General features: G+C 34.5%; 1 protein-coding gene across 2 annotated transcripts in view; it reads right to left on the reverse strand.

Moving 5' to 3' along the window:
• Positions 1-3306: 3306 nt before the first annotated feature.
• Positions 3307-27587, reverse strand: part of TBC1D23 (TBC1 domain family member 23) — a 59644-nt gene continuing 35363 nt past the window's right edge. The window contains exons 10-19 of one of the 2 annotated variants that reach the window (XM_047100378.1): positions 26685-26777; positions 22963-23133; positions 20661-20703; positions 18614-18723; positions 15070-15209; positions 13638-13682; positions 9977-10065; positions 7529-7664; positions 5802-5996; positions 3307-4975 (exon numbers count right to left, since the gene is read on the reverse strand). In XM_047100378.1, the coding sequence (XP_046956334.1) occupies positions 4894-4975; positions 5802-5996; positions 7529-7664; positions 9977-10065; positions 13638-13682; positions 15070-15209; positions 18614-18723; positions 20661-20703; positions 22963-23133; positions 26685-26777 (1104 nt within the window). In that variant the 3' untranslated portion in view covers positions 3307-4893. The remainder of the gene's footprint in view (positions 4976-5801; positions 5997-7528; positions 7665-9976; positions 10066-13637; positions 13683-15069; positions 15210-18613; positions 18724-20660; positions 20704-22962; positions 23134-26684; positions 26778-27587) is intronic. The other variant, XM_047100379.1, reaches the window with a different exon arrangement.

Genomic DNA, 27587 nt, shown 5'->3' on the forward strand with positions numbered 1-27587 from the left:
TTTGATGCTTTAATGAATTCTGTGTGATGATGACATTGTCATTATGCCAGACAATATCTTTACTCTGAGAAGTATTTGCTGAAGTATTTAAGGGTGAAGTGTCAGAATATCTGACTTGAAAATGGTACGTAAAAAGAAAATATGTGCTTATACAGAGACAAAGCAAAGGTGGCAAATTAAATCTAACAGGAGAAAATATAGCTGTTCGTGTACTACTTTAAGACGTTTTTAAAAGTTTTTAAAACTTTCTTAAGCTGGGAGGAAATACATAGCAATTACGGGTTTTATTTTGTTTGAAGATTCAACAATCTGGACCTGGATTTGTAGCAGGAAGATAATAATCTGTTAATTTCTGCTATGTTTAATTAGCCCGCTGAGATTCCTGCGTCAATACTGGCCACTTACAACCTGTCAAAAAAAAGGTCACCCTTTTCATTTAGATTTGCAAGTTCATTGGCATAAAGTTGTATGTAACAGTGGTACCAAACATGGCTGGGCATGTTATTGGAACATCGAAGCAGAGACACCCAGTAGGGAGTTGGTCCTAAGCCTCAAACTCCCATATGCAGGCTGGAGGCTGATTTAGGAGTCATCAGCAATTTAAACTAAGACAAAACTCTGAATATGGGTGACAAGTTGCAAGTGGACTATGAAAGGCACAGGTATAAGAGGGGCCTGTGAAACCTGATAAGGGGCCACCTGAGAGGTAGGAAAACCAGGAGAGAAAGGGACTTCAAGACCAAGAGTCTATGGGCACTGTCTTCCCTACGTCGCATGCAGGGAAGCCAGTGACTTGGATTCTAGGGAGGGAATGGTAAGAAATAATACAAACTGTTCTTGAATTTTCCTTTAGAACTTTCTGGGCATAATGGAACCGCTAGTCACGGTTCCAGTTCTGGCTCTGACACTGATGTGATGTTAATACCTAAGGCAAATCATCTCGTTCTCAGGACCTTTTCATCATCTGTAACACAAGAGGATTCAGAGGCAGAAGGTGAGAGGATGGCTGGATGACCGAGTTTGCACAGTCCTCCTGTCACTTCACTCTGACTCTTCAACCACACAGCTCTGTCTTCACGTTTCCATATTCCCTTTTATCTGCCACTTGAAAAGTAGCCAAAGAATTAAACGACTACACTAAATGAATCTCCAGAGCCCAGATCAAAAGCTGGAAGTGCCAACCATGTCTCACAGTTTTAATAACCATTGCCAGGCTGGTACTGATCAGATTTCTACTTTTACTCCAGAGGATCTATTCCAGCATCTCCAGCTGCCCAAAAGCCATCTGTTTACACGTCTTGACATCAATTTAAACTCAACCATCTGAAACTAATTTTATCATCTCTAAAAGAGCTTCTCCCAGGGGCAACTGGGTGGATCAGTCGGTTAGGCCTCTGACTTCGGCTCAGGTCATGATCTCAGAATCTGTGACTTCGAGCCCCACGTCGGCTCTGTGCTGACAGCTCAGAGCCTGGAGCCTGCCTCGGATTCTGTGTCTCCCTCTCTCTCTGCTCCTCCCCCACTCATGCTGTCTCTGTCTCTCACAAATAAAATTAGAAAAAAATTAAAAAATAAAAGAGCTTCTCCCAGCTTTCCTCTTACATATAGGCACCACCATTTATGCTGTTTTCCAATTCTCCTAACTCCTCATGCCCTCCCCTGGAAAATCTAAATCACTTCTGTATCATTCAAGTCTTTTCTCCTCCATCTCTGGTTAAGAACAGGGCCCTTCTTACTTTCCTGCAGTACCCCTTGATTGCTGCCTCCTTTTCTGTCCTTGTGACCACCATTCATGGCTAGGCCTTTCTCATTTTGGGGAGACTGCTTTTAGGCAACTTAACTGGCCTCCTTTCCCTCAGCATCTTATCCTCCAATCACTCTTCATATAGAAGTCAGTCTGGGGGGGCCTAAGTTCAATTTTTCAGGGTGAGGTAGTTATACAAATGACTAATATAGATGAAGGGTTGAAAATTAGAATTGGAATCATCTCCACAATAAGAACAGAAACTGTCAAAGTGGATGAGATCTTAGGGGAATGTATGGTACTCCAAACAAAAGATCAAACTTGGGAATTACCAAATTGGGCTTAGAGCTTTGCACAAATGTCCATCGAGTGATGAATGGATAAATAAAATGTGATATATCCATACAATGGAATATTCTTCAGCCTTAAAAAGGAACGAAATTCTGATACATGCTACAACATGGATGATGCTTGAAAACATCATGCTAAGTGAAATAAGCCAGACACAAAAGCTACTTACTGTAATGATTCCTTTTATCATGAAATGTCCAGAAGAGGCAAATCCACTAAGACAGACAGGAAATTAGCAGCTGCCAAGGACTGGAGGGAAAAGGGGAGTAACTGCTAATGGGTATGAGTTTCTTTTTTGAGCAACCAAATGTTCTGAAATTAAATAATTGTGATGATTGCACAACTCTGAGTTTGCTAAAAAGCACTTTGTAGACCCTTCAAAAAGGTGAACTTTATGGTATGTAGGTTATATTTCAACAATTTTTTAATGTTTATTTCTTTTTGAAAGAGAGCACACTAGCAAGTGGGGGAGGGACAGAGAGAGAGAGAAGGAGATACAGAATCTGAAGCAGGCCCTGAGCTGTCAGCAGAAAGTCCGATGCAGGACTCGGAACTTGTGAACCGTGAGATCATGACCTGAGCCAAAGTCAGACACTTAACTGACTGAGCCACCCAGGTGCCCTGAAGTGATTCGTTATCTTAAGTGATAATTCTCAGGGAGTAGGGAGGGAAGAAGGGATACCTTCCCTTTTCATTAACTCAATTTCTTTCAGCCTTGGTTTTCTAATCTTGGAAATACAGAAAATAGTAACAATCTCATAATGTTGCAAACTCTGCAATCCTTGAGAGTCAGTAAGAGGTGAGTATCCCATAGTGAATTCTAGTTCTGTACTTAGTGGGCCAGTTAAGGAAGGATGAGCAGCCTTGTAAGTGCCTAGTACAATTAACAAAATGTATTTTTATTTCATACTCATGATTAGTAACTGTGATGTTATTTCAGAAGAAGAAACTAAAGTTCTGAGAATTTAAGTGGTTAAAGGTAGTAATTTATTCATGTGGAATTTAATGTCATTAGTTTTAAACTAACTCTTTCCCCCTCCCTATACAGATGAACACAAACAGGAATCTAATACTTTCAAACTTAAAACCTGAACATTAAATTCCACTGAAGGATAGTCCTCAAATTTCTAATTTTGTGTTATCTACACAGATTTGCAAATGGGGGCGGGGGGAGGGAGGGAGAGGGAGAGAGATTGTCATTAAGAACAAAGTTCTGAGCAAATTGTATTGGTTTATTTACAATTGTAATTTTATAAACAGTAACACAAACATCTTTACATTAATATTATGAAAAAAGTCCCATGGCTGAAATGGGCAAAAAATGGAGACTTCACGGCATTTGTAAAGGGGGCACCAAAAAGAAAGAAAAAAAGAAAAGAAAGAGAAAGCAACACAACCGTTGTGGGTAAAGTCATAAATATAGTATGCACCAGGTGCAATTTCACGCAAATGTCTTCAACCACTCAAGAAACTGCTTTTATTTAGATATTAGAATAAAATATCTTGAACTATGTTGCCTGTTATTCGCTTGATTTCCATTAAGTAAATTAAAATAACTGGCTATAAACAGTGTACATCTAAATATTTTTCCTATAAACCCCTTAGAGATAATCCATTGCGTTTTAGGACATAGCAGATTGTTAGGATTTGCTACTTCCCAAAAACACTTTATAAGGAGTCCTTCCATAGCCCCAAACATGTTCCCGATTTCTCTCACCAGATGTGTCTAATATAGACCTCAATAAATTAAATTGAGAAAGCTGCAAAGTAAAGCAGATCACTTTTTAGTTCTGTCAGATTAAGAACACAAAAATAGTTTCGAACCACTGGAACAGAAGACAAAAACCAAAGAAGAGTAAGAAATTTCAGAAAGAGCTGATAAAACAATTGTAGTTTATATAGCTCTCTGATTATTTGGCTTTTATTTAAGTGGATATTCGTTGTGGTCACAGACCATAATCTCAGTAAGGATAAATCAGTGTGTGCACAACAGCTGTTCTGAAATATCCCAAATCAAATATTCCACTTGTAATAAAGACCAATGACATTTTTATAGATACAACTCTGTCCCCCAAATGTTTATTTTAATCTTAATACGCCTACCTACTTATAATTTTAACCGCTCCTTAGAAACCAGTAGGATGAAGTTTAAGATCTGAAGCACTCAGTGTTCAAATCATTAGCTAATGGGAAAAGATGATTTAGAGACTGATACTCCAACATTTCACTAGCTGGACTGCATTTCTGGGTTGGCTGGAATCTTTATCTGCTTCGTTAAAAACATTTCACATTTTTTAAGAACAGAAACAGCAAGCTAATTATTAATCTATGTAATACTTTCAGTTTCTGATACTGCCAAGTGGATAAAACTAAATGTAGCAATTAAAGGGGTCTCTTCAACTAATTCTATCTCTAATTTTCAGTGAAGACATTGCAAGTATATATGTGCATGGATGTTTTTAAATCTGAAAGTGATGCATATTCCCTTTTAAAACACAGCTCTTCAAAACAGAACTGCATTCTGTACCCTTAGTTCACAAGGGTAGAGGGTCAGTTACCTCAAAGTCATTTAATAACTGACCTTTATAAATCATTTTACAAAACCGAAAATGCAAAAGAAAATTTAAGTAAAATTTTAACTGTCTAGAAATTGATTATAATAATTTACACTTAGACCTGCAATTCAAGCACCCCCATGAGCAAATGAAAGGTCTTCTGTTAGTACGCAATCCGGAAAGTATGTCCATGTTTCTTTCTCTTGGTTGCCTTAATTTCTTTTGAAATAATTCTCTCTTATATTAACTTTCCAAAGCATCCAAAACTTTCATGATCTGTTGTTTAATGGCTTTAGTAGCATCTCCTGCATTTGGAATCAAATACCTAAGGGGGGAAAAATATACATATATATTAACATAAATTGTTTTCCCTTCAGGCCTCAGCTTAGGTGACACTTCCAATGCAAAACTTCCCCTAACCTACAAAGCCAGCAGACATACCCTCATATTTACTCCCCATAACTTATTTCAATACATACATGAAAGCATATTTTGAAAGAAAGAAAATCTAAGTGTGCAAGCTGGTGACTCTTCATAGCCAAATGGAAGGAACCAGATATCTGGAGTCAGGACAGCTCCATTTGGTCCTGTCACAAGCAAGGTGTGAGGATTTGGAAGTCATTCAACTCCTCTGGGCTTCACATTTTTATAGGATTATAAAGATGGTTTAGTTTCCAGATAAGTGAGGTCCTATGGCCCTTGATGCCCATCCATGAACTGTTTTGTCACTGGTCCACAATAAGATAAGGAGTTTGTGCCAGATTGTAAATTAAATATAACACTCAGCACGTTGCTTACTTCATGGATACTTTTTCAAAAGAAGAATTTTTTGATGAACGGAAGTAGAAACACTGACTTACATTCTGAGACAAGCTTCTTATTTGATAAACCAGCATTTAGTGCAGCAATAGTATAAGGACCCTTCTGTCAAAAAGTTAATGAAATTAGCTATGAAACTTACTGAAACCATGTGTTAATAACTAATTGACATATGATTAAGGGTATGGAAGAAAAAGATAAGCAAAGAATACTAATTAAAAGTGGTGCAAGTAGCCTATGCCACCATCTATTCTCCAAAAGAGAGAAACAAACTGTGTTTAATAATGAACTAATTCAATAATTCAGATAATACCATTCTAAGAAAATCTTACCTTTCAATTGCCAAGATTTCTATTCCTGAAGCACTGCTATTTCCATACTTGAAAGTAATTAGCTCAGGATGCTTTTTTTTAGATGTAATTTTAACTACGGAATTTAGTGCTTGTCGAGACTGTATATAAGCCAATCCTTTCCGTGAAAGAATCTCCCTTAAACAGTACATGTGTGTTGCAGTAACCAACAGATGACTTAAGAGGCAAAAAAAAAAGCATTAAACAACAAAAAGAATTTTAGACACGTCATGCAAAACAGCTGTTACTTCAACCAAAAAAATATTCAACTCCAGATGAAATTACTTTTGAATTAAAATGAATCATCTATAAACAAATAAACTACCCAATAAAAGTTCTTAATTTTCCTTTAGTTGTATGGAAAATTAACATTTTATTAATAGGAAATCCTGTAACTGTTTAAGAGCAAAGTTTCTATTTTATGTAATAAAAAGTACAATACTATTAGAAATCATTAAAATAATATTTTTAGAATCTATTCTATATGGTATATGGAATACAGTCCTTTTCAAACTTTTTCACAATACTGCCTATATTCATAAACTACTCTCAGTCACTATACCATAGTGTATACTTTACATCAAAGACCACTAAGCAATAGTTGGGCTGCCTTACATATTTTATAATATTCTGTAACTGGATCTTGAAGGTAAAATGGGCATGGTGTTATTAACACACCCCCTCCCTGTGTCTTAGCTCACTTTTAATGTAATGCAATGATATACTCATACACATTTATGTAATACAGTAAAATCTTGGATTGTAACTTGTTCAGTGAGTGTCCCAGAAGACGAGCAAACCTTTCTAATACATTTTAACTTGATAAATGAGCGATGTCTTACGAGTAGTACATGATGCCAAACATCAAATGATCGCAACTGAGCTAATGGTTCCTGAAATTCGCTTTGATACACAAGTGCTCTAGATTACAAACTTGTTTGCAGAACGAATTATGCTCGCAAACCAAGGTTTTACTGTGCAGTAAAACTATAAAAGTCCAAAACACAGGACACTCTGCAGAATACACAGCCTAGCCTCAAAAAATTCATTCATCATGCAGAAAAGGGGAGATGGTGGTAAAGGCAGAAGTACTGTTGCACACCGGCTGAAACTAAAGAGATTGACAGGCAAATACAATGCAGGAACCCTGACTAGCTATTGGATCAAAAAGGAAAAAAACGACTATAAATAATATTTTGGGGCACTCTGAAAAATCTGAGTGTGACATGTATGTTGAATGATGTTCATTTTAAAGTTTTTAAAGAGTGATAATGCTATTTTTAAAAAAGTCATAATGCTATTGAAGTTGTATAAGAGAATGCTCATATTCTTGGGAGATTTACACTAAAGCATTTTTGGGGGTTAAGGGTCATATCTGTAAGATTCTTCTGAATGGCTTGACAAGAGAGAACTGTATGTGTATGTGTGTCTATAAATAGATATATAAATAGATTGGAAAAACACAAAAAGAAATTAAAATCGTGAATTGAGAGAGGCTTATAAAGATGTTCAGTGTACTGTTTCTTCAACTTTTTAGAATATTTCAAAATAAAAAATTACATTAAAGATATTTTAAAAATCAAGACACATAATACAAGTTGACAAAGGAAAATTATATCTTATTGTACTTAAAGAAAATTTCTCCTGTGGTTAAGTTTTTTATTCCCCAAATTTAATTTTACTTCTGAAGAAGGCATTTAAAAAAGTACCTAGGAAACATGTGTCCACTTTCTTTCACTTCTTTACAAGGAAAATGATGCTTGACGTCTGGCTTGTTTATCCAAGTTTGAATGTTTACAACCTCTTTTCTGTCATCATCTGACATTGAAGAGCTGTCAATTTCATCTGAAAGAGTTTAAAGTGTTAAAAGTGGGAATTACCAACTTTAAAAATGAGACATTCCTTAATAGCCAGGAAAAAAAAATTGAGTATTTTAAGCATACAGGTTGGGGAAAAGAAAAAAAAACAATTCAAATCCTGTTACTATGTTTCCTTATGCCACTGGCATAATACAGAAATATTATGAAGCATTAGGCTACATGGTAAGAAAGTCAGGTGAAAATACTAAGAATACCCCGTAACACTATGTGTCAACTATACTTAAATAAAAAATAAATAGGGGAGCCTGGGTGGCTCAATCAGTTAAGCATCCAACTTCAGCTCAGGTCATGATCACATGGTTTGTTAGTTCGGGCCCCACGTTGGGCTCTGTGCTGGCAGCTTGAGCCTGGAGCCTGTTTCAGATTCTGTGTCTCCCTCTCTCTGACCCTCCCCTGCTCATGCTCTCTTTCTCGAAAATAAATATTTAAAAAAAAATTTAAAATAACAAATAAATTAAGTAAGTAAGTAAGTAAGTAAGTGTGCCTAGATGGCTCCGTCAGTTAAGCACCCGACTTCAGCTCAGATCATGATCTCACAGTCCGTTAGTTGGAGCCCCACGTCGGGCTCTGTGCTGACAGCCCAGAGCCTGGAGCCTGCTTTGGATTCTGTGTCTCCCTCTCTCTCTCTCTCTGCCCCTCCCCTGCTCATGCTCTGTCTCTCTCTCCCTGTCAAAGATTTAAAAAAATAAAACAAAAAATAAATAATGTAAATAAATTTTTTAAAGACTACACTGCCTGAGGAATTTCAACTTTTTTGCTTTATGTAACATGACTCTAATCTATGTCTAGACTATAGAAAGATGGCTAAATTGTCCAATAATAAGCATCTATCTTGAGGGCAAAGATGTTAGAGTTCTTTTTCTCTCGCTGCTTTTTGACTTTAAGAAAAACAACAAAAATCCATCCTTGGATAAATAAGTAAAAATCTCTACAGTAGCAGTAACATTTATATAAATAGACCTTTCAACTGTATTCTTCTGCAACTGCTTCTTCACTCTGAACACTGTAAAATTTAAACATGTTGATACACATAGCTCTAGTGTTCTCATTTTCATTACTGTACAATTTCCCAAATACAAATATATGCATAAATATATGACACATGTATGTATACTATAATTTATCCATCCATTTGCCTCTTGGGAATTAAAAGAGTTGAAATGAAAGTTATTAAAGAAAGGAGCCGAAATATTCAGGGACAGACTGATAAATAACAGGAAGATAGCAACAAAAATAGAAGGGAGAGGAGAAAAAGAAACAATGAGAAATAGCACACAGAAAATTTCATTTACCTCAATGCAAGTTTTTAGGAAGGTGATTTTGTAAATATTTATTAAAATGTCAAATGTGGCTCCCTATAATGTATTAATCTTACTGCTAAGAATACAGCCTCTGTGTGTACTTACAAAAGTTCAGATAGTTATGTATAAAAATATCTATTGCCATTTGAAACAAACAAAAAACCTGAAGAACTACCAGTGTGAATTTTGAAAGACTGATTAAATAAATTATGGTGTGTTTATGTGATAGAAAGAGAACTAAGGTGGAATATGGGCTGAGATGGAAAATATACAGCATGTATTACTAAGTAGAAAAAACAAGGAGAAATTTGGGAAGGTTTTTTCTTTTATTTGCTACATTGATTTACTGCTTTATTTTTTCTAACCCAATACAGATTAACATTCGTTATTATTACTTAACCAGGGTAATCTTGGCAGCAGCATTATGAAGCAAAGTAATAAATCATTTTTAAAAATATAAAGACAACCACAGACGATGATACAATTTGCCTGGTACAATATCCCCACCTTGTGGCCTTTTAGGATATTACTTCGAATTTAAAAAAGCTCTTTCCAGATGTCTCCATTTTGGAATTCCCTGAACTTTAGTCCCACAGCTCTCAATCTCCCAGGTGGGTGGATCAAGGGGATTTAAATAAAATCCCATGGATTTAAATACTATTTCAACACGGATAATTCCCAGATCAGCACCACGTTATTAGACCTTCTCTCTTCATCTAAAGACTCCTATAATCAAATGCCTACTCAGCATTTCTGCTTGAATTCTAACAGGCATAACTTAAGAGGTCTAAAACCAAACTCTTAGGAAAAAAACTAGAAAAAACTCTTAGGAAAAAAGAACAGACTCTCCAATCTCATCTACAGAATTTCATTGTGTCTTTTTTTTTTTTTTTTAAGTTCAGCTAGTCTCAGAATGATCTCTATAGTCATTCCTGGTGCCTAAGGAAAGCATCTACAGATAAGTGTATTACTACACCTGTGTCGTATTCTTCTTCATCCCCAATGCTGAAAACAGGCTTTACACCACGGTAAGGCTTGCCCACTCTGTCACTGCTGCTCACATGCCTATATTCAAAGAATTTTAGAGGGGAAATTATCACTTAAGAAGTTAACCGAAGATTTTTACCAAGTATCATTTGAATATTTATACAAAATGTATACATTCTTTGTTCCTCACCCCCATATACCACCCAACTTTAGAATAGCTATCTATGTTAAGGAAACTGTAACAAGATAGGAAATTATGTTAACAAAAGTGGCATAATGTCTTGACAGGCTGAATGTTTTCAATCTGTGAAAATTAAATTTTAAAACAATTTTATTATTCATATTAGAACTAGTGCTTAGATCTGTGTAGCTTTAGGGAAGTCATTTAACCTCTCTGTGATTCTATTTTCATATCTGTAAAGTGGTAGTTAACAACAGTACCTACCCTTCAAGGTTACTGTGAGAATTAAATTAGTTAATATTTTGTAAAGCTCTTAGAACAATGCCTGGCATCTAGCTAGTACTATGCATATGTCTGTTAGGTAAAATAGATTATGGAACTGAATACTCCAATTCTAGGAGGGGTGTTAAGGTTTTCTTATATGGGGCAAATATTTTGGGGGGATTTTGGGGGGATATAAAATGGGATTTTTCCTCCCATTTTTTTTAAATCATAGTTTCAGTTGTACAATATGATTCAACAATTCTATATATTACCCAATGCTCACATTATAATCCTCCTTTTTTTTTTTTACTATTACTTTTGCTTTAATAGAAACTAACATGCTACTAGTTCTTTTACATAAATGTAAATAAACCATGAAAATTAATCTGCCTTTCTTTTTCAAGTGGCAGAAGCATAAACAATAAACTTGATTAGTTCTTGCAGGAAGTATAACCTCTTTTTACTATAAAAATTTATACCTCAGTACTTTTCAGGTAATCTCAAACAAACCAAGAAGAAAAATTAAAATATTTCAACAAAATACATGTTTTTGTGGAAAAAGCACTGTATATTTGTAAGATAAAGGTTCCATCAAGATTATCTACAATGAAGAAAAACTGGCTTATTTTTATTTATTGATTGATTGATCATATATCAAGAGATAGATAGTCCAACATGGAAAAAATTGGGGTTACACATCTTTAATCTTAAATTCAATTTTTCCAGAATATAGAGATAAAATATGTATTTTAAATAATACATATCATCAACCAAAATCTTATCATAACCTAATTTTGTTCAATGAGGCTTACTTAAATCCTTACTTCTCCCAAAACATTCCTCAATGGAACACTTACTAGAAAAAACAATGAGAGCTAAATGTATAACATTCTTTGGGAATTATACACTAATCAATACATAATTTACAGTTTAAGTTAAATCATAAAATCATTTTATTTTATGTTAAAACATATCTTATGTAAAGTTATCCAGTAAATTATCAAACTATACTCATTAGATAAAGTGAAATAAATAATTCAAACACCTATGAAACTCAGAATCAGCCTACTTATAAAAGACAAAGATAATACAGCTTTGTCTAAAAATACTTTAGTGCCATCTAGATTATAAAAATTTATGATTAAATTATTGGTTCTCTCCTGACATTAAAGCATAATTAAACCGATGTAACGTCGAAAGTAACAAGGATAATGTTTATAGTAAATGCATGAACCAGAATTCAAGTATGCAAAGTGAAAAGTTTTAAAAAAACTAATCATTATTGATCTACATTTATAATACAAGGCAGTTTTTATAAAGATTGCTAAAGATTACTGGGTTATTAGTTCTTAAATATTGGCTAAAAATTAATGAAATTTGGGGCGCCTGGGTGGCTCAGTCCGTTAAGCGCCAACTTCAGCCCAGGTCATGATCTGGCAGTTCGTGGGGTTCAAGCCCCATTTCAGGCTCTGTGCTGACAGCTAGGAGCCTGGAGCCTGCTTTGGATTCTGTGTCTCCCTCTCTCTCTGCCTCTCCCCACTTGTACTCGGTCTCTCTCTCTCTCTCTCTCTCTCAAAAATAAACATTTAAAACAATTTAAAAATTAATGAAATTCACTGTCTGTACTCTTTTTAAAAAGCAGTATATTTATACTTTTTTAGTTGAAGTAATAACAGAAACATCTATAACATATTTTGACCAGGTTCTAATTTATTTACTGAGCTCAGAAAGAAACCCAATTCTAACTTTTCACTAAATTCTATTTTCAAAATAGATATATTTACCTGTAGATCAGAGAAAATAAGTTAAATTTTTATAAATTTAAGAATTTGGGAGAAAACCTGGGAGTTAAAATTAGACTAATTCAATGGTCCTATAACAAGAAAAGGTAGAAAGATGATTCACAAACATTATAATTTTAAAAGAAGCAAATGCCTTTAAAATAGTCTCAGGTAAAATTGTAATAGAAGCTCTGTAATTGGCATTGTGCAGGAATAGTTACAGTAAATAAAAACTCTTGCCACTAAGTTAACAGTGAACTAGTGCTTTTAAAAATGTTACTTCTAGTCACTGAAAACATTGAAATGACCAAAGAAAAATTCAACTCCATAATTCCAAAGCTTAATTTATATTGAAAATACAACTAGAATTTCTTTTAAAATCTCCATAGATATTGCTGTAATTGATATTCTAGTTTAAACTGCTTAATGGGGCACTTTGGTCGCTCAGTTGGTTAGGTGTCTGATTCTTGATTTGGCTCAGGTCATGATCTCATGGTTCTTGGGATTGAGCCCCCACATTGGGCTCTGCACTGACGGCATGGAGCCTGCTTGGGATATTCTCTCTCTCTCTCTCTCTCTCTCTCTCTCTCTCTCTCTCTTTCTCTCTCTCTCTCTCTCTTTCAGAATAAAGTTAAAAACAAAATAAACTGCAGAAAAATGCTGTAGGTATAAAAACTACAAAGCTATATAAAGGTATTAAGTTAGTAGAGTTCTTCTGTGCACCCTAATTGAAGGTTCAGTAGATTTTTAAACTTTAGACTTCTATAATCTAATGACAAGTACCACACGTTACTAGGGACAGAGAAGGGATGGATTATACATTAACATGTCCACCATGACCTAATTTCTTTCATGGAAAACTAAAGAATTGTGGTTCTTTGGAACTGATTTAGATATGTGAAGTCACCAACCTAAATATACAAATCTAATTAAGAAAAATCTTTTTAAAAAAATCATAAAATTACATAATATACTTGAATTAACAACAATTTTGAACTATGAACAATGCCCTTTGTTAGGTGCGATAAATACTCTGTACTGTTAGGGCAGGAAATAGAAATACATGATCTCCAACGCTAACACTCTGCCAACTCTGAGACTAATTATTTTCTTTGTTTCACTCCTCTCTTTCAGAATAAAAACTGCAGGTTTTATGAAGTTCTTGGATTTGAATGTACTTGATTTTCATCTGAGGAAAGGGAGATATAAAGAAGCATGCAAAGAAAAAAAAATTAAAATGATCAAGCCAAAAAACAAATACAGCTCAATCAATATCACACACTCCTAAAAGCAGAATAAGAAAAATTCAGCATTTGAAAACAGGTGCATCAAATTTAAGCCAAGACAGTGTGAGGCTTATAGACAGCATGAAGCATGCTAAAGAAAAGGATGGTCCCATAAAGCTGCTCTACTCATTGGCTTACCGCTCTGTACATGCTCTGTCTGGCCAAGGAAGATTGAAAGACATTCTATAGCAAATTGAGGTAGAGGACAGAACAAAATGATTATTAAAAATACAACAGCTTTAAAACAAAAATACAGTATAATCACTTTTTCTAACCCAGAGCATACATTATAAAGAAAATGTTTTGATCATCCCAAGTACAAAGAAAAATGAAGAAAAGCCAATTTCAAGTCAGAGTTATCACTTGTTCATTTTAAAATAAAATGTTAAATGTTCATGCTACCAAATGTAGCAATAGTACTCTAACCCAGAATGCACTGAAAGTAAAAAAGTTATAGGCTTTTGAGAACAGACATAATTTTAATGAGCAAAGAAGACTTTCAGGCTTGATAAAACACTTTAATATTATTTATGAGTTGACCATTTTAGACAGGTACAATTTTTTTGGATTTGTGAAAATAATCCATTCTTCCTTGCTATTTACTAAATGGGGGAAAATGTACTTTTGTATGCATAGGTACTATAACTGATAAAGTAACAACAGTAAATTTCTAACATTCAATTCTTAAAGTCAAATATTTCAACTTTCCTAGGATACTGCAAAATAAGAAAGTGAAATTAATATCACACATTTTCAAGACCAGATCTGCTTAGAAATAAATTTTATGCTGGAATTATTACATTAGTTTTGAACTGTACAACAAGAAAGATGAATTAGACTAATACGTGGAGGAGAAAACATTGTGGACTCACAGTTCCAATAAGAAACACTGTAGCAGACATTCTTAAATTTATCAAACTGTGTCCTTCATTTGTAATTCGTGGGAAAACAGATGTCACTTATATTCTGTGGACAAAATTCTATGAAGAGCTAAACTCTTAAATTTAAGAAAATGGGTTTCTGGGGCAACTGGCTGGCTCAGTCAGTGGAGCAAGCATCCAAGTTGTGAGTTCGAGCCCCATGTTGGGTGTAGAGATTACTTTAAAAATGAATTAATTAATTTTAAAAAAGAAAGAAAGAAAATAGGTTTCTGCTTTATTTAGCATGAACAAATTTTCTAGGTTATAAATTCCTGGAGGAGGAGAAGAGCTTCCTGCTTTGAGATTACTGCATTTAGTAGATGATTCCCATCCATTTGACATGTGGGAAACAGCTACTATATGAAGAATAATGCATATAATGGCATCTTAATATTTTTTTTAATGAATGGCATAAAAGGGCAGAATCATTATTTGAGTTTTATTCTGAGCAGTAGGGAAGAGAAATCTTTGCAGTCAAATGTTATAGCAATAAAGGACATCTTCGCAATTACAATGAAAACTGAAATTATCCAATTAAAAAATGTACTTTATGATTCTTTTCTAGAACATATTCAATTCAACTATCATTTACTATTAAGACACATGTCTTTAGTTACCCATCATAAACTCATACCATATAAGCAACTCACCGGTCCACAGGAGTTGATGTGTTCTCAATAAAACTGATAACTTTTTCCCTGACGTTAACAGATTTCGTCTTCAAAGCAACAGTCATTTTATTTACTAGTGATTTCATTCCTCTATCATTTGAGCCATTAGAAGATTCACCCTGGAAAAAAAAAAAAACTTACTAATGAATTAACTGTTCTCCTAATGACTAGCAGACACACTACTGCTAAAGGTTATCTAGAGGTTATGGACTGAATTGTGCCCATATGTTAAAGTTCTAACTCCTAGTTCACCTCAGATAAAGACTGTACTCAGAGATATTAAACTAAGGCTGAGGTCATACAGGTGGGCCCTAATCCAGTATGACCGGTGTCCTTACAAGAAGAGAAGGAGACCACATACACAGGACCATGTATATCCAGACAGACCAAAAAGGCAGGCATCTGCAAGCCAAAGAGAGAGGCCTGAGGATACATAATCAAACCTGCCAACCCTGTGATTCCAAATCTGCAGCCTCCAGAACCAAACAAAATAGACCTCTGTGATTTAAGCCAACTACTTGGTTGTATTTCGTTATGGCAGCCTTAACCGACCAATATACTAGGTAAAACCATTTTAGGGATGGGAGTTAGAAATGAAAAATGCAGATGTATGTTGTACATACAAATGTGTAAAGTCTGAAAATACCTTCCTTACTCAATAAAAAATTAAGTTACTGACCTTTTCTTAACTTCAATCATAAAATGTAAATCAGCAAATGTATAATCAGAATATCATTCATGTAGCTAAATTTTTAAACATTTATTCCTTGTAAAATTTTGCTGTTTAAATATTTTCACTTAGACCTTTAATTTTCTCAAGAAAACTATCCTTATGTACCTAATATAACAGATATGAGTATAATTCTTAAAATGTTTCATGGAATTGCTCCCATATTCGTTAGAGAGCAAACTGGCAATAGGTGTCAGTTTAAAAGTGTGCCTATCTTTTTTTTTATTTATATTTTTAAAGAGAAAGAGAGTGCACCCATTTGAGCGGGGGAGGGGTAAAGAGGAGAGAGAGAAACCCAAGCAGGCTCTGTGCTGTTAGTGCAGAGCTCAATGCAGGGCTTGACATCAGAACGGTGAGATGATGACCTGAGCCAAGACCAAGAGTCAGATGCTTAACCAACTGAGCCACCCAGGTGCCCCAAAAAGTATGCCTATCTTTTGCCCATTAATTCCTCTTCAGAACTTAAGAGAAAGAAATAATTAGAAAGCACTCTAGGACTTCAGTACTGTTGGATGGAAATTTATATAAATTTTTTAAAAATGCTTTAAAAAATTTTTTTAAGTTTTTATTTTACTTCTAGTTAGTTAACATATAGTGTAATATTAGATTCTGGTGGACAATACAGTGATTCAATACTTCCCATACAACACCCAGTGCTCATCATGACAAGTGTATTCCTTAATCCCCACTACCTTTTCTTTTAAAGCATTTTAAAATGTTAGAAAAAGTGGTGAGAAAAAGCAGAAAATAAATCTATATGTACACTCTGATCACCATTTTTAAAATAAAACACTAAAATACATATGCATTAAAAATATTTGAAGGAAATATTTCAAAGTATGAAAATATGAATAGCAGTTGTTTTCTTACATCTTTCATATTTATATATGATGCTAAAATAAACATGTCATTTTCATTTTTAAGTGAAATAAATCATTAACTAACACAAAAACCTATTTCTATTTCCATATCCAAATCTGAAATCAAATTAAACTGAATATAGAAATTAAATTATTTGGTATTTTTCAATATAACACATCTTTAAGACAGTTTCTTTAACAGCCTCAATCATTGTTTTTTAAATTTGAAGAAAGAAACTTGAGAATTACTTTCTACATTGTGGGTGGCAATATAAATTAGAAGAATGTTGTTTTTAAGGACCATTTGATATAATAAAGCAGAATTCAAGAATCCTGATATGTAATCTTTTGATCAAGTTATTATATTTCTGGGGCCAAATAATCATGGCATATGTACATATATAACTACAAAAATTAATCAGAAAAAGATAATGTTTATAACACAAAAAAGACAAATAAAAGCAATGAAAATACTCAACAACAGGCAATTGAATAAATTATTATATATCCATACAGTGGAATACTAGTTAGCTATTCAAAATAAAAATACTGCAAATGTTTATTAAATAGTGATCTCACATGAAGAGCTCTTAGATACCAAGAGGATTAAATTGAAAACCTACTTCTTAGAGAAGCCTTATGTGCTGATAATTTGACAATATGCTTTGACTTATGTGGCTGAAGATAAACTGTAATCATCTAATGAATTACAATTTTATAATAACTGCTATTAAATATGTGACAGGTACAATACTATACATATACTTGCACATTTAATCCTCACATCACTGTGAACAAAGTTCTGTTATTATCATCTCTGTTGTACAGATGGAGAAACCAGAGCTGAAAAGGTCTTACTGAAGATCATGACAAAAGTTAAGTTGTAGAGATAAAACCTGAATACCATTAAGCCAGACCGGTAAACCTAAGCTAGTAATAACAATGACCTGTACTATAGTTTCCTTCTATTTCTGTTTTTTTTTTTTTTTTTTTTTAATTTTTTTTTTTTCAACGTTTATTTATTTTTGGGACAGAGAGAGACAGAGCATGAACGGGGGAGGGGCAGAGAGAGAGGGAGACACAGAATCAGAAACAGGCTCCAGGCTCTGAGCCATCAGCCCAGAGCCCGACGCGGGGCTCGAACTCACAGACCGCGAGATCGTGACCTGGCTGAAGTCGGACGCTTAACCGACTGCGCCACCCAGGCGCCCCTCTATTTCTGTTTTAAAGAATGATCATTAGGTAGATGTGGACCCTTACTTGTTAAGAAAATGATTTGATGACATTTAATTCAACTGACATAAAATATTCTTGAAAAAGCACAAAAGACTTATTGCCCAATTATTTCCAAAGCAGCACAGAAAAGTGAATTTACCAACTACAGCAAAACCTTGCAGTAACATACATCTCTTTAACTAAAAATCAAATATAATGGGATTGGCAATCAGTTCCTGTCTTCTTCTGCCTGGCCCATTCTCAAATATGCATGGACTGAAGTTATGATCATGTACATTTCTGGTAGGGAGGGGTATAGACATGGTCTGCAGGAGATGTGACTGTAAGCCTCAGTATTCTTCTGGCTCATATTAATTGGGAGATTCCTAGAATGAGATCACTTGAGAGTCCCAGCTAGTCATAGGACTCAGTATTATCTCCATTGATATTTAAGCTGGGGCAGAAAACTGTCACTAGATGACACCGAACTGCAGCTGGACAGGGAGAAATTTGAATTCAGCAAGTGGACCTCCAGAACTCCTGGCTAGTTTAGCTGTGCAGGCCTGTTCCATATAACATGAACCATGCAATAACACGACTCCTCACTATATGTGTTTGAAACATTTTGACTCCATTTCTGTTACAGTGAGCTTAATAGTTAGTCACATTTTCTGGGCATTTATCCAAATATGGTGACACATTCTACACATACACTTACATCAACAGAAGAATTGATACTGCTCCTTGAGCCTGAGGTACTAGCAATCCAATGGCCATATCCATTTTCTGGTCCATCCACATTAATATCCGCCAGGTGCTGTTGCAGTGCTTAAAATAAACAAGAAGGGGAAAAAAACAACTCACATATCAACCCCCTTTGGAAAGATTCGTTACCAGAGAATATAATAAACATGTCATGGCTGAATGAAAGAGGATACAAAGACGTAATTACAGGTATTTTTTTCTGCACTTCAGTAATGAAGGACTCTAAGCTACAGAAAGCCGCCTTCTTCTCCTTCTAAAGCCCTCTGTACAACTACAGTTTTTCTTAATTGACAATAACTATATATAAATTTGATGCTTTCCTCTCTGGAAGTATTAAGAGATAATCTCAGCAACATTTTTATGATATAAAAAATTAAAAGAAAACCTATGGTGGCTTTTGTTTTACCATAAAGAGATATCAATTAATCTTTCCCATAATAAAGAAGGCATAACTGCTATGGAAAGAGAGGTTATTCTTGGAAAAGAAATAATTCATAATTAGAAAAAAGCTTCTGGAACCTAGACTATACCATAAAAGACTGCTTTTCAGACACTTTTGATAGTAAGCTTAATAACTAAGTTCTGTATCACTGTCAAAATTCCTAATAAACACTGGGCCTAAAGGCCAATACTTGCTTAACACTATTAAAACAACCCCATTTGTAGATCACTCTGGGTATGAGCCCCAAAGATTGTGAGTTATCAGGCCATGATATACAGGAAATCATCATAATCCTTGTTAATATCGACAAAGAGGAAAAAGATCCTAATCTGTAAAAATTCTAAATTATAAAACAAGAAGATTATATTAGGTCAGAACTTAATCCTTATGAGACTCTCATGATTCAAACTCAATTCTATTACTCAACAAATATTAATTTGATTTTATTATTAAAGGCTCTTGGGGCGCCTGGGTGGCTCAGTCAGTTGGGCGTCCGACTTCGGCTCAGGTCACGATCTCACGATCCGTGAGTTCGAGCCCCGCGTCGGGCTCTGGGCTGATGGCTCAGAGCCTGAAGCCTGTTTCCGATTCTGTGTCTCCCTCTCTCTCTGCCCCTCCCCCGTTCATGCTCTGTCTCTCTCTGTCCCAAAAATAAATAGACGTTAAAAAAAAAAATAAAAAATAAAGGCTCTTTATTTCTTGATTGAAATATATTTGACCTATAACACTATGTAAACTTAAGGTGTTTAACATGTTGGTTTACATACTGTAATATAATTTCCATTTCAGCAACAGTTACTACCTCTATCAGATCACATAATTACCATTTCTTCATGGTGGGAATAATTAAGATTTAGTCTCTTTGCAAGTTTGGTTATGATAATACTGTTGTCTACGTTCACTACACTTACAGTACTCTAGGACTTACTCATCTTTTAGTCACAAGTTTGTACCCTTAAATAATACAATTTGCAAAAAAGCCAGGCTCTTTTTAAATCTTTTTATCCTGACCTAATCCTTCATAAATTCTCAAATACTTGCTTGCAGAGATTTTCTGTTATTTTACCATCCTGGATTGTCAGATACTGGTCTGAAGATTTGAAAACATCAGCTTATTTGTTTTATTCCATTCAGCCAATATTTTTTTAGCAGCTAATACTTTCAAGTATTTCAAAAACAAAATAACAATGAAACAAAAAAGCAAAGAGTATGAAAAGTATTCCTCTTACCCATTTCCCAGTCCTATCTATTGCACCTTCTCCATAAAGACAAATCATGTAGACAGTTTTTCATGCCTCTTTACAAAAATACTTTTTACAAATACAAGCTCATTAAACATATCTACTGAATTAGTCTTCCATTAAATATTTGCTCATTTCAATTGTCTATTATGTTTATCTGTTATCTATATGTCCTGCTGGCTTTCCCTTTTCTGAAAATATAGAATGTCTGAAGAGAGAGTTTATCCACTAACTAATCTGGTCACTCCCAATCAGCTCTGGTGATATAATTTCCTCTGAGAAATGGAAGCAAAGCAACAAATAAATTAAATCCTTACCCATAAAGCCTCCACTGGCAATGCTTACATATTCTTTGTTTTTCTGTAGCAAAAAATAGAATTTAAATTATTCCAAAATGCAATTTAATCAAAACCTCTATAGCCCTATAAACATTGACACATGTTATACATAGTTATATATTAAGTTTCTGGACTTTTTGTTTTCTTTGACATCTGGGACTCTGGTATAGAGAGATACATACATTTACCTTGTATACTGTAAGGTCTGGCGCTTGGTGGAAAGAAGGAGACAACTTCATGGCTACTATCAAGACTATGATTTTATCTGTATTATAGTTCCAATAATATAATAACAAGTCAAACTAAAATCAGTTAATTGTATTTTTAGATATAATTAGAGTGATTTTAAAATATTTCAAAATATGTTGTATCTTTTATAAAAAGGAAATATAAAAACAATTATTCTAGCTAATTATGAATAAGAAATAATAGAATGTTACCATTTTACAAACTACTATAAAAATCAATGGATCTAATGTGCACTAACAGAGAAAGAGACAAAAAAGAAAGATATGAGCAGTACATACCCCCTGACCAAAGTTCACACCACCCAGGACTTCCTGTCCGCCCCCCCTCCCAAAAAAAAAGTAATCTGATCAAGTCTCTAGATCTAATTACCAACTTAGAGGAAATACCAGGGACAGAACCTAATAAACACCACCATGTGAATGCAATTAGCAAAATCTAGTATGTGGGGGACCCACTATAAGATAATGTAACCAGTTTTTCCAACAAATATCTGCAAAAAAAAAAAAAAAAAATTAGGAAAGGGAACCTATACATTAAAAGAGATTTAAAGGATGTCAACCAAGCAGAATGTCTTGTTTTGGATCCTGGGAAAATCAGAGAAACCTGAACAATAGTTAGGTTTTCTTATAATAAAGTATAACGGTAACGTGGTTTTATGTCTTTATAAAGAGTTTATAGGGTTCAACTCTATGTACTCTTGATTTTGTTTGAAAATTTCCATGATAAAAGTTGGGGGAAAACTTTCTAAAACCACATCAAGAACTTGAGTTATAAAAAATAAGTTCACAATATTTCAAATTCTTGCCATGTGATATGTTAATGTTCACAATCTATAGTTTACACCAGAGCATTTTTAAAATAGGCCAATTAAATTTGTAAGTAAAATGAGTCTGAGACCCTATTTTTGTTATTTTGTGTAAGTTTCTAAAATCTCTCCCTTAATAAGGTATAAAATTATCTTACAACCCTTCCCCCATATACCTTGTTCCTTCTCGTGTTTTGTCTTTTAAGGATTCTTTCCTTTAGACTTACTTTCTCAAAGCAGATTCCCAGTAAAGTACAACATGAACAGAAATGGATCCAAATTTAGTAACTAATGCAACACCATGCCTATGGTCTTGCTAATTCCGTAAGTCAGGGTCATATAAAATAAAGACTTTAATGTATAAAATACCAAAGAATACCTAACAAACAATTATTTTTATGAAGAAAGCGCCATCACTGAGAGAGGTTTTGTAGAGAAGATAGAGGAACAGGCTGCATAAAATCACTGATACAAATTAGACAACATTCAAACACAAAAAGGAAAGATGGCCAAGTATAATGAACAAATATACATGTATATTTATTCTATTTCAAAGTAAATATATTAAACTGAATTATGCAGTTACTGTAAAAAGTACTAGGGAATGAACAGACATAAACAGCAATGCAATAGAATAATCCAGAAATAGATCCTGATGCACTGAGGAATTAAAAAGGTGGTATTTCGGGGCGCCTGGGTGGGTGGCTCAGTCAGTTAAGCATCCAATTTCGGCTCAGATCATGATTGCATGGTTCATGAGTTCAAGCCCCATGTCGGGCTCTGTGCTGACAGCTCAGAGCCTGGAGCCTGCTTTGGATTCTGTGTCTCCCTCTCTCTCTGCCCCTCCCCCATTTGTGTTCTGTCTCTGTCTCTATCTCTCTCTCTTTCAAAAATAAACGTTAAAAAAAATTTTTTTAAGGTGTTATTTCAAAGTGATAACACAACTGGTTAGCTATCTGGGAAAAGATTTTTTTTTTTATTCCTACCTCATTTATTACACAAAAATAAATTCCAGATGACTCAACACTTAAGCATAAAAAGTAAATCATAGAAACATGTAAGAAAAATCTCAAGAAGTCCTTTCTTGGCAAGACAGAAAACCTGTAAGCTGTAAAGAAAAACTTCATATAAATTTGACAATATAGATAACAGTACAAATTAACCTATGAGAACTTCCTAAAGATGATAGCAATAACCAAGCCAAACTGAAATAATCTGTCAACATACCTGTAAAAAGTGTGCCAGGACCATGTTCATGTACATGTCTTCTTCCTCTCTACCACTGCCCATAAAACAGAGGTGCTCCCCACCAGCAATGGAGCCGGATTCGATGGACTGCTTCTGTGCTTCCAGCAAAGATTTTACTGACTGTGCAAACTCAGACGGATTCTGGAGCATCTAGACAATTTTTAAAAACTAAAAATGTGGTAAACTTGTGTTTCACATACATTTCCAAATTTGAAATATTCTTCCAGACAGAAAATATTTACATAGCTACCATGAAAACAAAGGAAAAAAAGGCTTGGAAACAATCAGCAAAACTAAAAGGCAACCGACAGAATGGGAGAAGATATTTGCAAATGACATATCAGATAATGGGTTAGTATCCAAAATCTATAAAGAACTTATCAAACTCAACACCCAGAAAACAAAGAATCCAGTGAAGAAATGGACAAAAGACATGAATAGACACTTCTCCAAAGAAGACATCCAGATGGCCAACTGACACATGAAAAAATGCTCAACATCACTCATCATCAGGGAAATAACAAATCAAAACCGCAATGAGATACCACCTCACACCTGTCAGGATGGCTAACATTAACAACTCAGGCAACAACAGATGTTAGCAAGGATGCGAAGAAAGAGGATCTCTTTGGCAATGCTGGTAGGAATGCAAGCTGGTGCCCCCACTCTGGGAAACAGTAAGGAGGTTCCTCAAAAAACTAAAAATAGAACTACCCTACAACCCAGCAATGTCACTACTAGTCATTTACCCATGGGATACAGGTGTGCTGTTTCAAAGGGACACATGCACCCCCATGTTTATAGCAGCACCATCAACAATAGCCAAAGTATGGAAAGAGCCCAAATGTCCATCGACGGGTGAATGGATAAAGATATGGTATATATATATACAATGGAGTATTACTCGGCAATCAAAAAGAATGAAATCTTGCCAGTTGCAACTATGTGGATGGAACTGGAGGGTATTATGCTAAGTGAAATTAGTCAGAGAAAGACAAAAATCTTATGAATTCACTCATATGAGGACTTTAAGAGACAAAACAGATGAACATAAGGGAAGGGAAACAAAAAGAATATAAAAACAGGGAGGGGGACAAAACAGAAGAGACTCATAAATATGGAGAACAAACTGAGGGTTGCTAGAGGGGTTGTGGGAGGTGGGATGGGTTAAATGGGTAAGGGGCATTAAGGAATCTACTCCTGAAATCATTGCTTCACTATATGCTAATTTGGATGTAAATTTTAAAAAATAAAAAATAAAAAAAAAACAAAAACAAAGGGAAAAAGGCTCTTGTAAATAAAATCCCTGGGATAAGAGAAAATAAATGCATATAAATGTACCTATAATACATTAGAACAAAAGTTGAAGATTCAGAGAAAGATGAAACATGCAAAGAAAATATGCTAAGAAAAAAATCTGGTTTGTTTCTTAAACAAGCTATGGTGTCATTAGGTATCATGACAAGAAAAGTTTAACACTGAGTGAAAGGGTCCATAGCTAAAAACAATACATTGAAACAAGGTATATTTTTTAGTTTCCACTTATATGGCAAACGATATACTTCTTAGAAGGCAGTCAGAAATAGTAGAAGCCAATTTATTTATTAGCACTACTCTAGGTACAAGAGTTAAAAGGACAAAAAAAGTTAATTCCTTTCCTTCAAGGAAACAGATATGCCAATAACTTCAAAAATTTGTTACAATGTTACAACAGGGCTACATAAAAAGCACAGTGACGCTGCTCCTGAGCGACTTGTCAGTTAGGTGTCTGACTTCGGTTTGGGTCATGATCTCATAGTTCACGGGTTTCAGCCCCACATTGGGCTCTCTGCTGTTAGTGCAGAGCCTACTTTGGATCCTCTGTCCCCCTCTGTCTGCTCCTCCCGCTCTCTCTCTCTCAAAAATAAACAAAAAAATACAGTGAAAATCCGAGAGAAAAACTGACAAACCACAGAAAAGCAATTTGTAAAAACAAAAAACAAAACAAAAAAAAGTAAACAGTGTACTTGCAAAAAGACGCTCAACATTACTAGTAATTACCACCTTGGAATTACTAACCTCAATGATGGTTTTTCACCCATCATTACTGTAAAATAAAATGTGCTATAATGCAATGATGAAACATTCTTACTTAATGTTGTAAACATTCTCACTGTAAAATAAAATGTGCTATATAATGCGATGTTGAAACATTCTCACTTAGTTATAAAGTGTAAGCTGGGTCAGTCTCTTTAAAGGGTGATAAAGCATTTCTAGTAATGTTTTATATACTCAACCCTCAAACCAACAGTTCTACTTTTAGTAGTCTATTTTATAGAAGTATTTGTACAAGTTCACAAAACATGTATAAGGATCTAACTGCAGCATTGTTCATTACAAGAAAACTGAAAATAACCCAAATGTACATCAATTAGGCAATAAATTATAGTATACCTGTACCATGGTCCACTATACAGTCATTAAAAAGAATGCACTTAGGAGCAATTGGCTGGTTCAGTCAGTAGAGCATGCAACTCTTGATCTTGGGGTCATGAATTCAAGCCCCACGTTGGAGCTTACTTAAAAATAAATAAATAAATAAAGTGGGGATATTAAAAAAGAATGTACTGAATGGAAAGATCTCTAAGAAACAGTTTGGTGAAAAAATAAGTGAACTGTTAACTGAAAAATCAAGTAAAAAGAAAAAGGAAGCAAGAAATATATAAATATATACTAAAGGTCTGGAAGCTTAAACAAGCTGATAATAGTTAGCTCTGAAGACATTCTTTGAGTTTTCTGAAGAAAAAAAATCAAGTTTTCATGAATCACTTGAGCAAATTCTTAAATAAGCATAAAAGAAAAACTAGGCCCTCCTAGGCAAACCAAGGATGAGAAAGGTTCAGGTTCACTTTCAGGATGCAAACAAGCTTGGATTACCTTCCTTAAAGCACCCAAAACTCTCTGAGTTGTTCTACCTCTATTTTCCCTAAGTTTCCTCTCAATACCACCTAAATTCCCCTCCATGCCTTTTCAGGCCTTAGCATCACCTTTTTCAGATGAGCTGGATGAAAGGCAGACTGCATAGTTAGCAAAAGGGCTTACTCCTCTTTCTGTCTTCCCTAATCTCTGAGGCTCTTATAACCAGAATGGTTTAAATGATGTCAGTCCTACTTCTACCAACTGCTCTAAGTATTTCTGACAATATTTAATTATTTACTTCATCTTCTCCTGTAAGTAAAGTGACCCTTGTATAAAAATTTTAACAAGTGAGCACCTGTATGCCACATACTATCCTTATTAAATATTAGTTTATGCTTAAGTACTCATGATGGAAAAAAAGGCTTATAGTAAAAATTTCTAGAATAATTACCCAGTTATAGAAAGAGCTTATATTTATAGAGTACTTACTAGATGCAAGGCACTATGCTAAGTGCTACATCAGACAATTCACAGTAAGAAGTTTAGAATTTACTGACATAACAATGGTAAGCAATAGTAAGCCATACCTAACAGTGTTTGCATCTACTCTCATCATACCAAAAGAGTGTTCTGGGTGAAAAGGAAACCTGAGAACACTTTTGTTGTAAGGGCAGAGACTTCCTCCTTAAGCAGAAAGAAAATGTCTCCAATCTAGTACATGTATATTTATTTCTGAGCTAAGGAAGAAAAACCTATTTATTCTCTTACTTTATTAAAAAATTTTAACTAGCATTTATACTAACCAGATCTGAATCTAAGTGGAAAGCAGTTGACAAATGCCCAGCATTATACTGTTCTGCAGGACGGCAATCCACCACAAAGAACCGGACTCCTTCCTAAGAGGAAACAACATGTGACATACTGCAATTTGCCATGAGGGTTACATTTGACACAATATAGTATTACAATTAACCAAAGAAGAGGGAATAGGTTTATTAAAAAAAATGGATCTCACAGAATTAGGAGGACCCAATTAGCAGAGATACAGGAAAATAACCTCAAGATCTTTAAATAACTTTATTTGTTTTGAACACTTTGTATATACCGTTCCTGACTAGAAAGTCTTAAAATATGTAGCAGGAGAATGTCATTTTGAGCTATAAAACTATACTGGAATTTAAAATTTTAATGTGTATGTTAAACGTATATTTTAAAACTATATAGTTATAAACACAGATATAGATATAATTCCTATTTCTGCAAATAAGTTTACAAAGTTGCCAACAATTAAATTCATACAAGAACATCTTTTGGGGGTGACAGGAGGTTCTGGAATGCCAGTTTGAACTGAGGAAGTTCACATGAGGATCTTCAAACTGGATTACAGGTTTTCATTTGTTTTTAATACTAGTTCTAAGAAAAACATGTGAAATGTTTGTTTTCAAAAGATCTATTGTAAAACACCTGTCTTTCCATGGCTGTTCTTTCCTCCATCTTTGAAATACACCCACCTTCCAAATACACATACCCATGGTTAACTGTTGCACTACTAGTAATAAACATATTGAAAAAAACTGGCTCATTAGATTTTTATGAAGATAGCAGGAGACAGAAAATTATGGTATATCTTCAATTCTTTGTCATATGCTTTATGGCATTAGACCATGTAATTCAATTAGCTGTATAATTACCCAGAATTTAACTAA

Source organism: Lynx rufus, unplaced genomic scaffold (assembly GCF_022079265.1).
Source record: "Lynx rufus isolate CCGP_SWC_20201006 ecotype Redwood Valley unplaced genomic scaffold, mLynRuf1.p SCAF_5, whole genome shotgun sequence".
In the NCBI taxonomy this organism is placed as follows: Eukaryota; Metazoa; Chordata; class Mammalia; order Carnivora; family Felidae; genus Lynx; species Lynx rufus.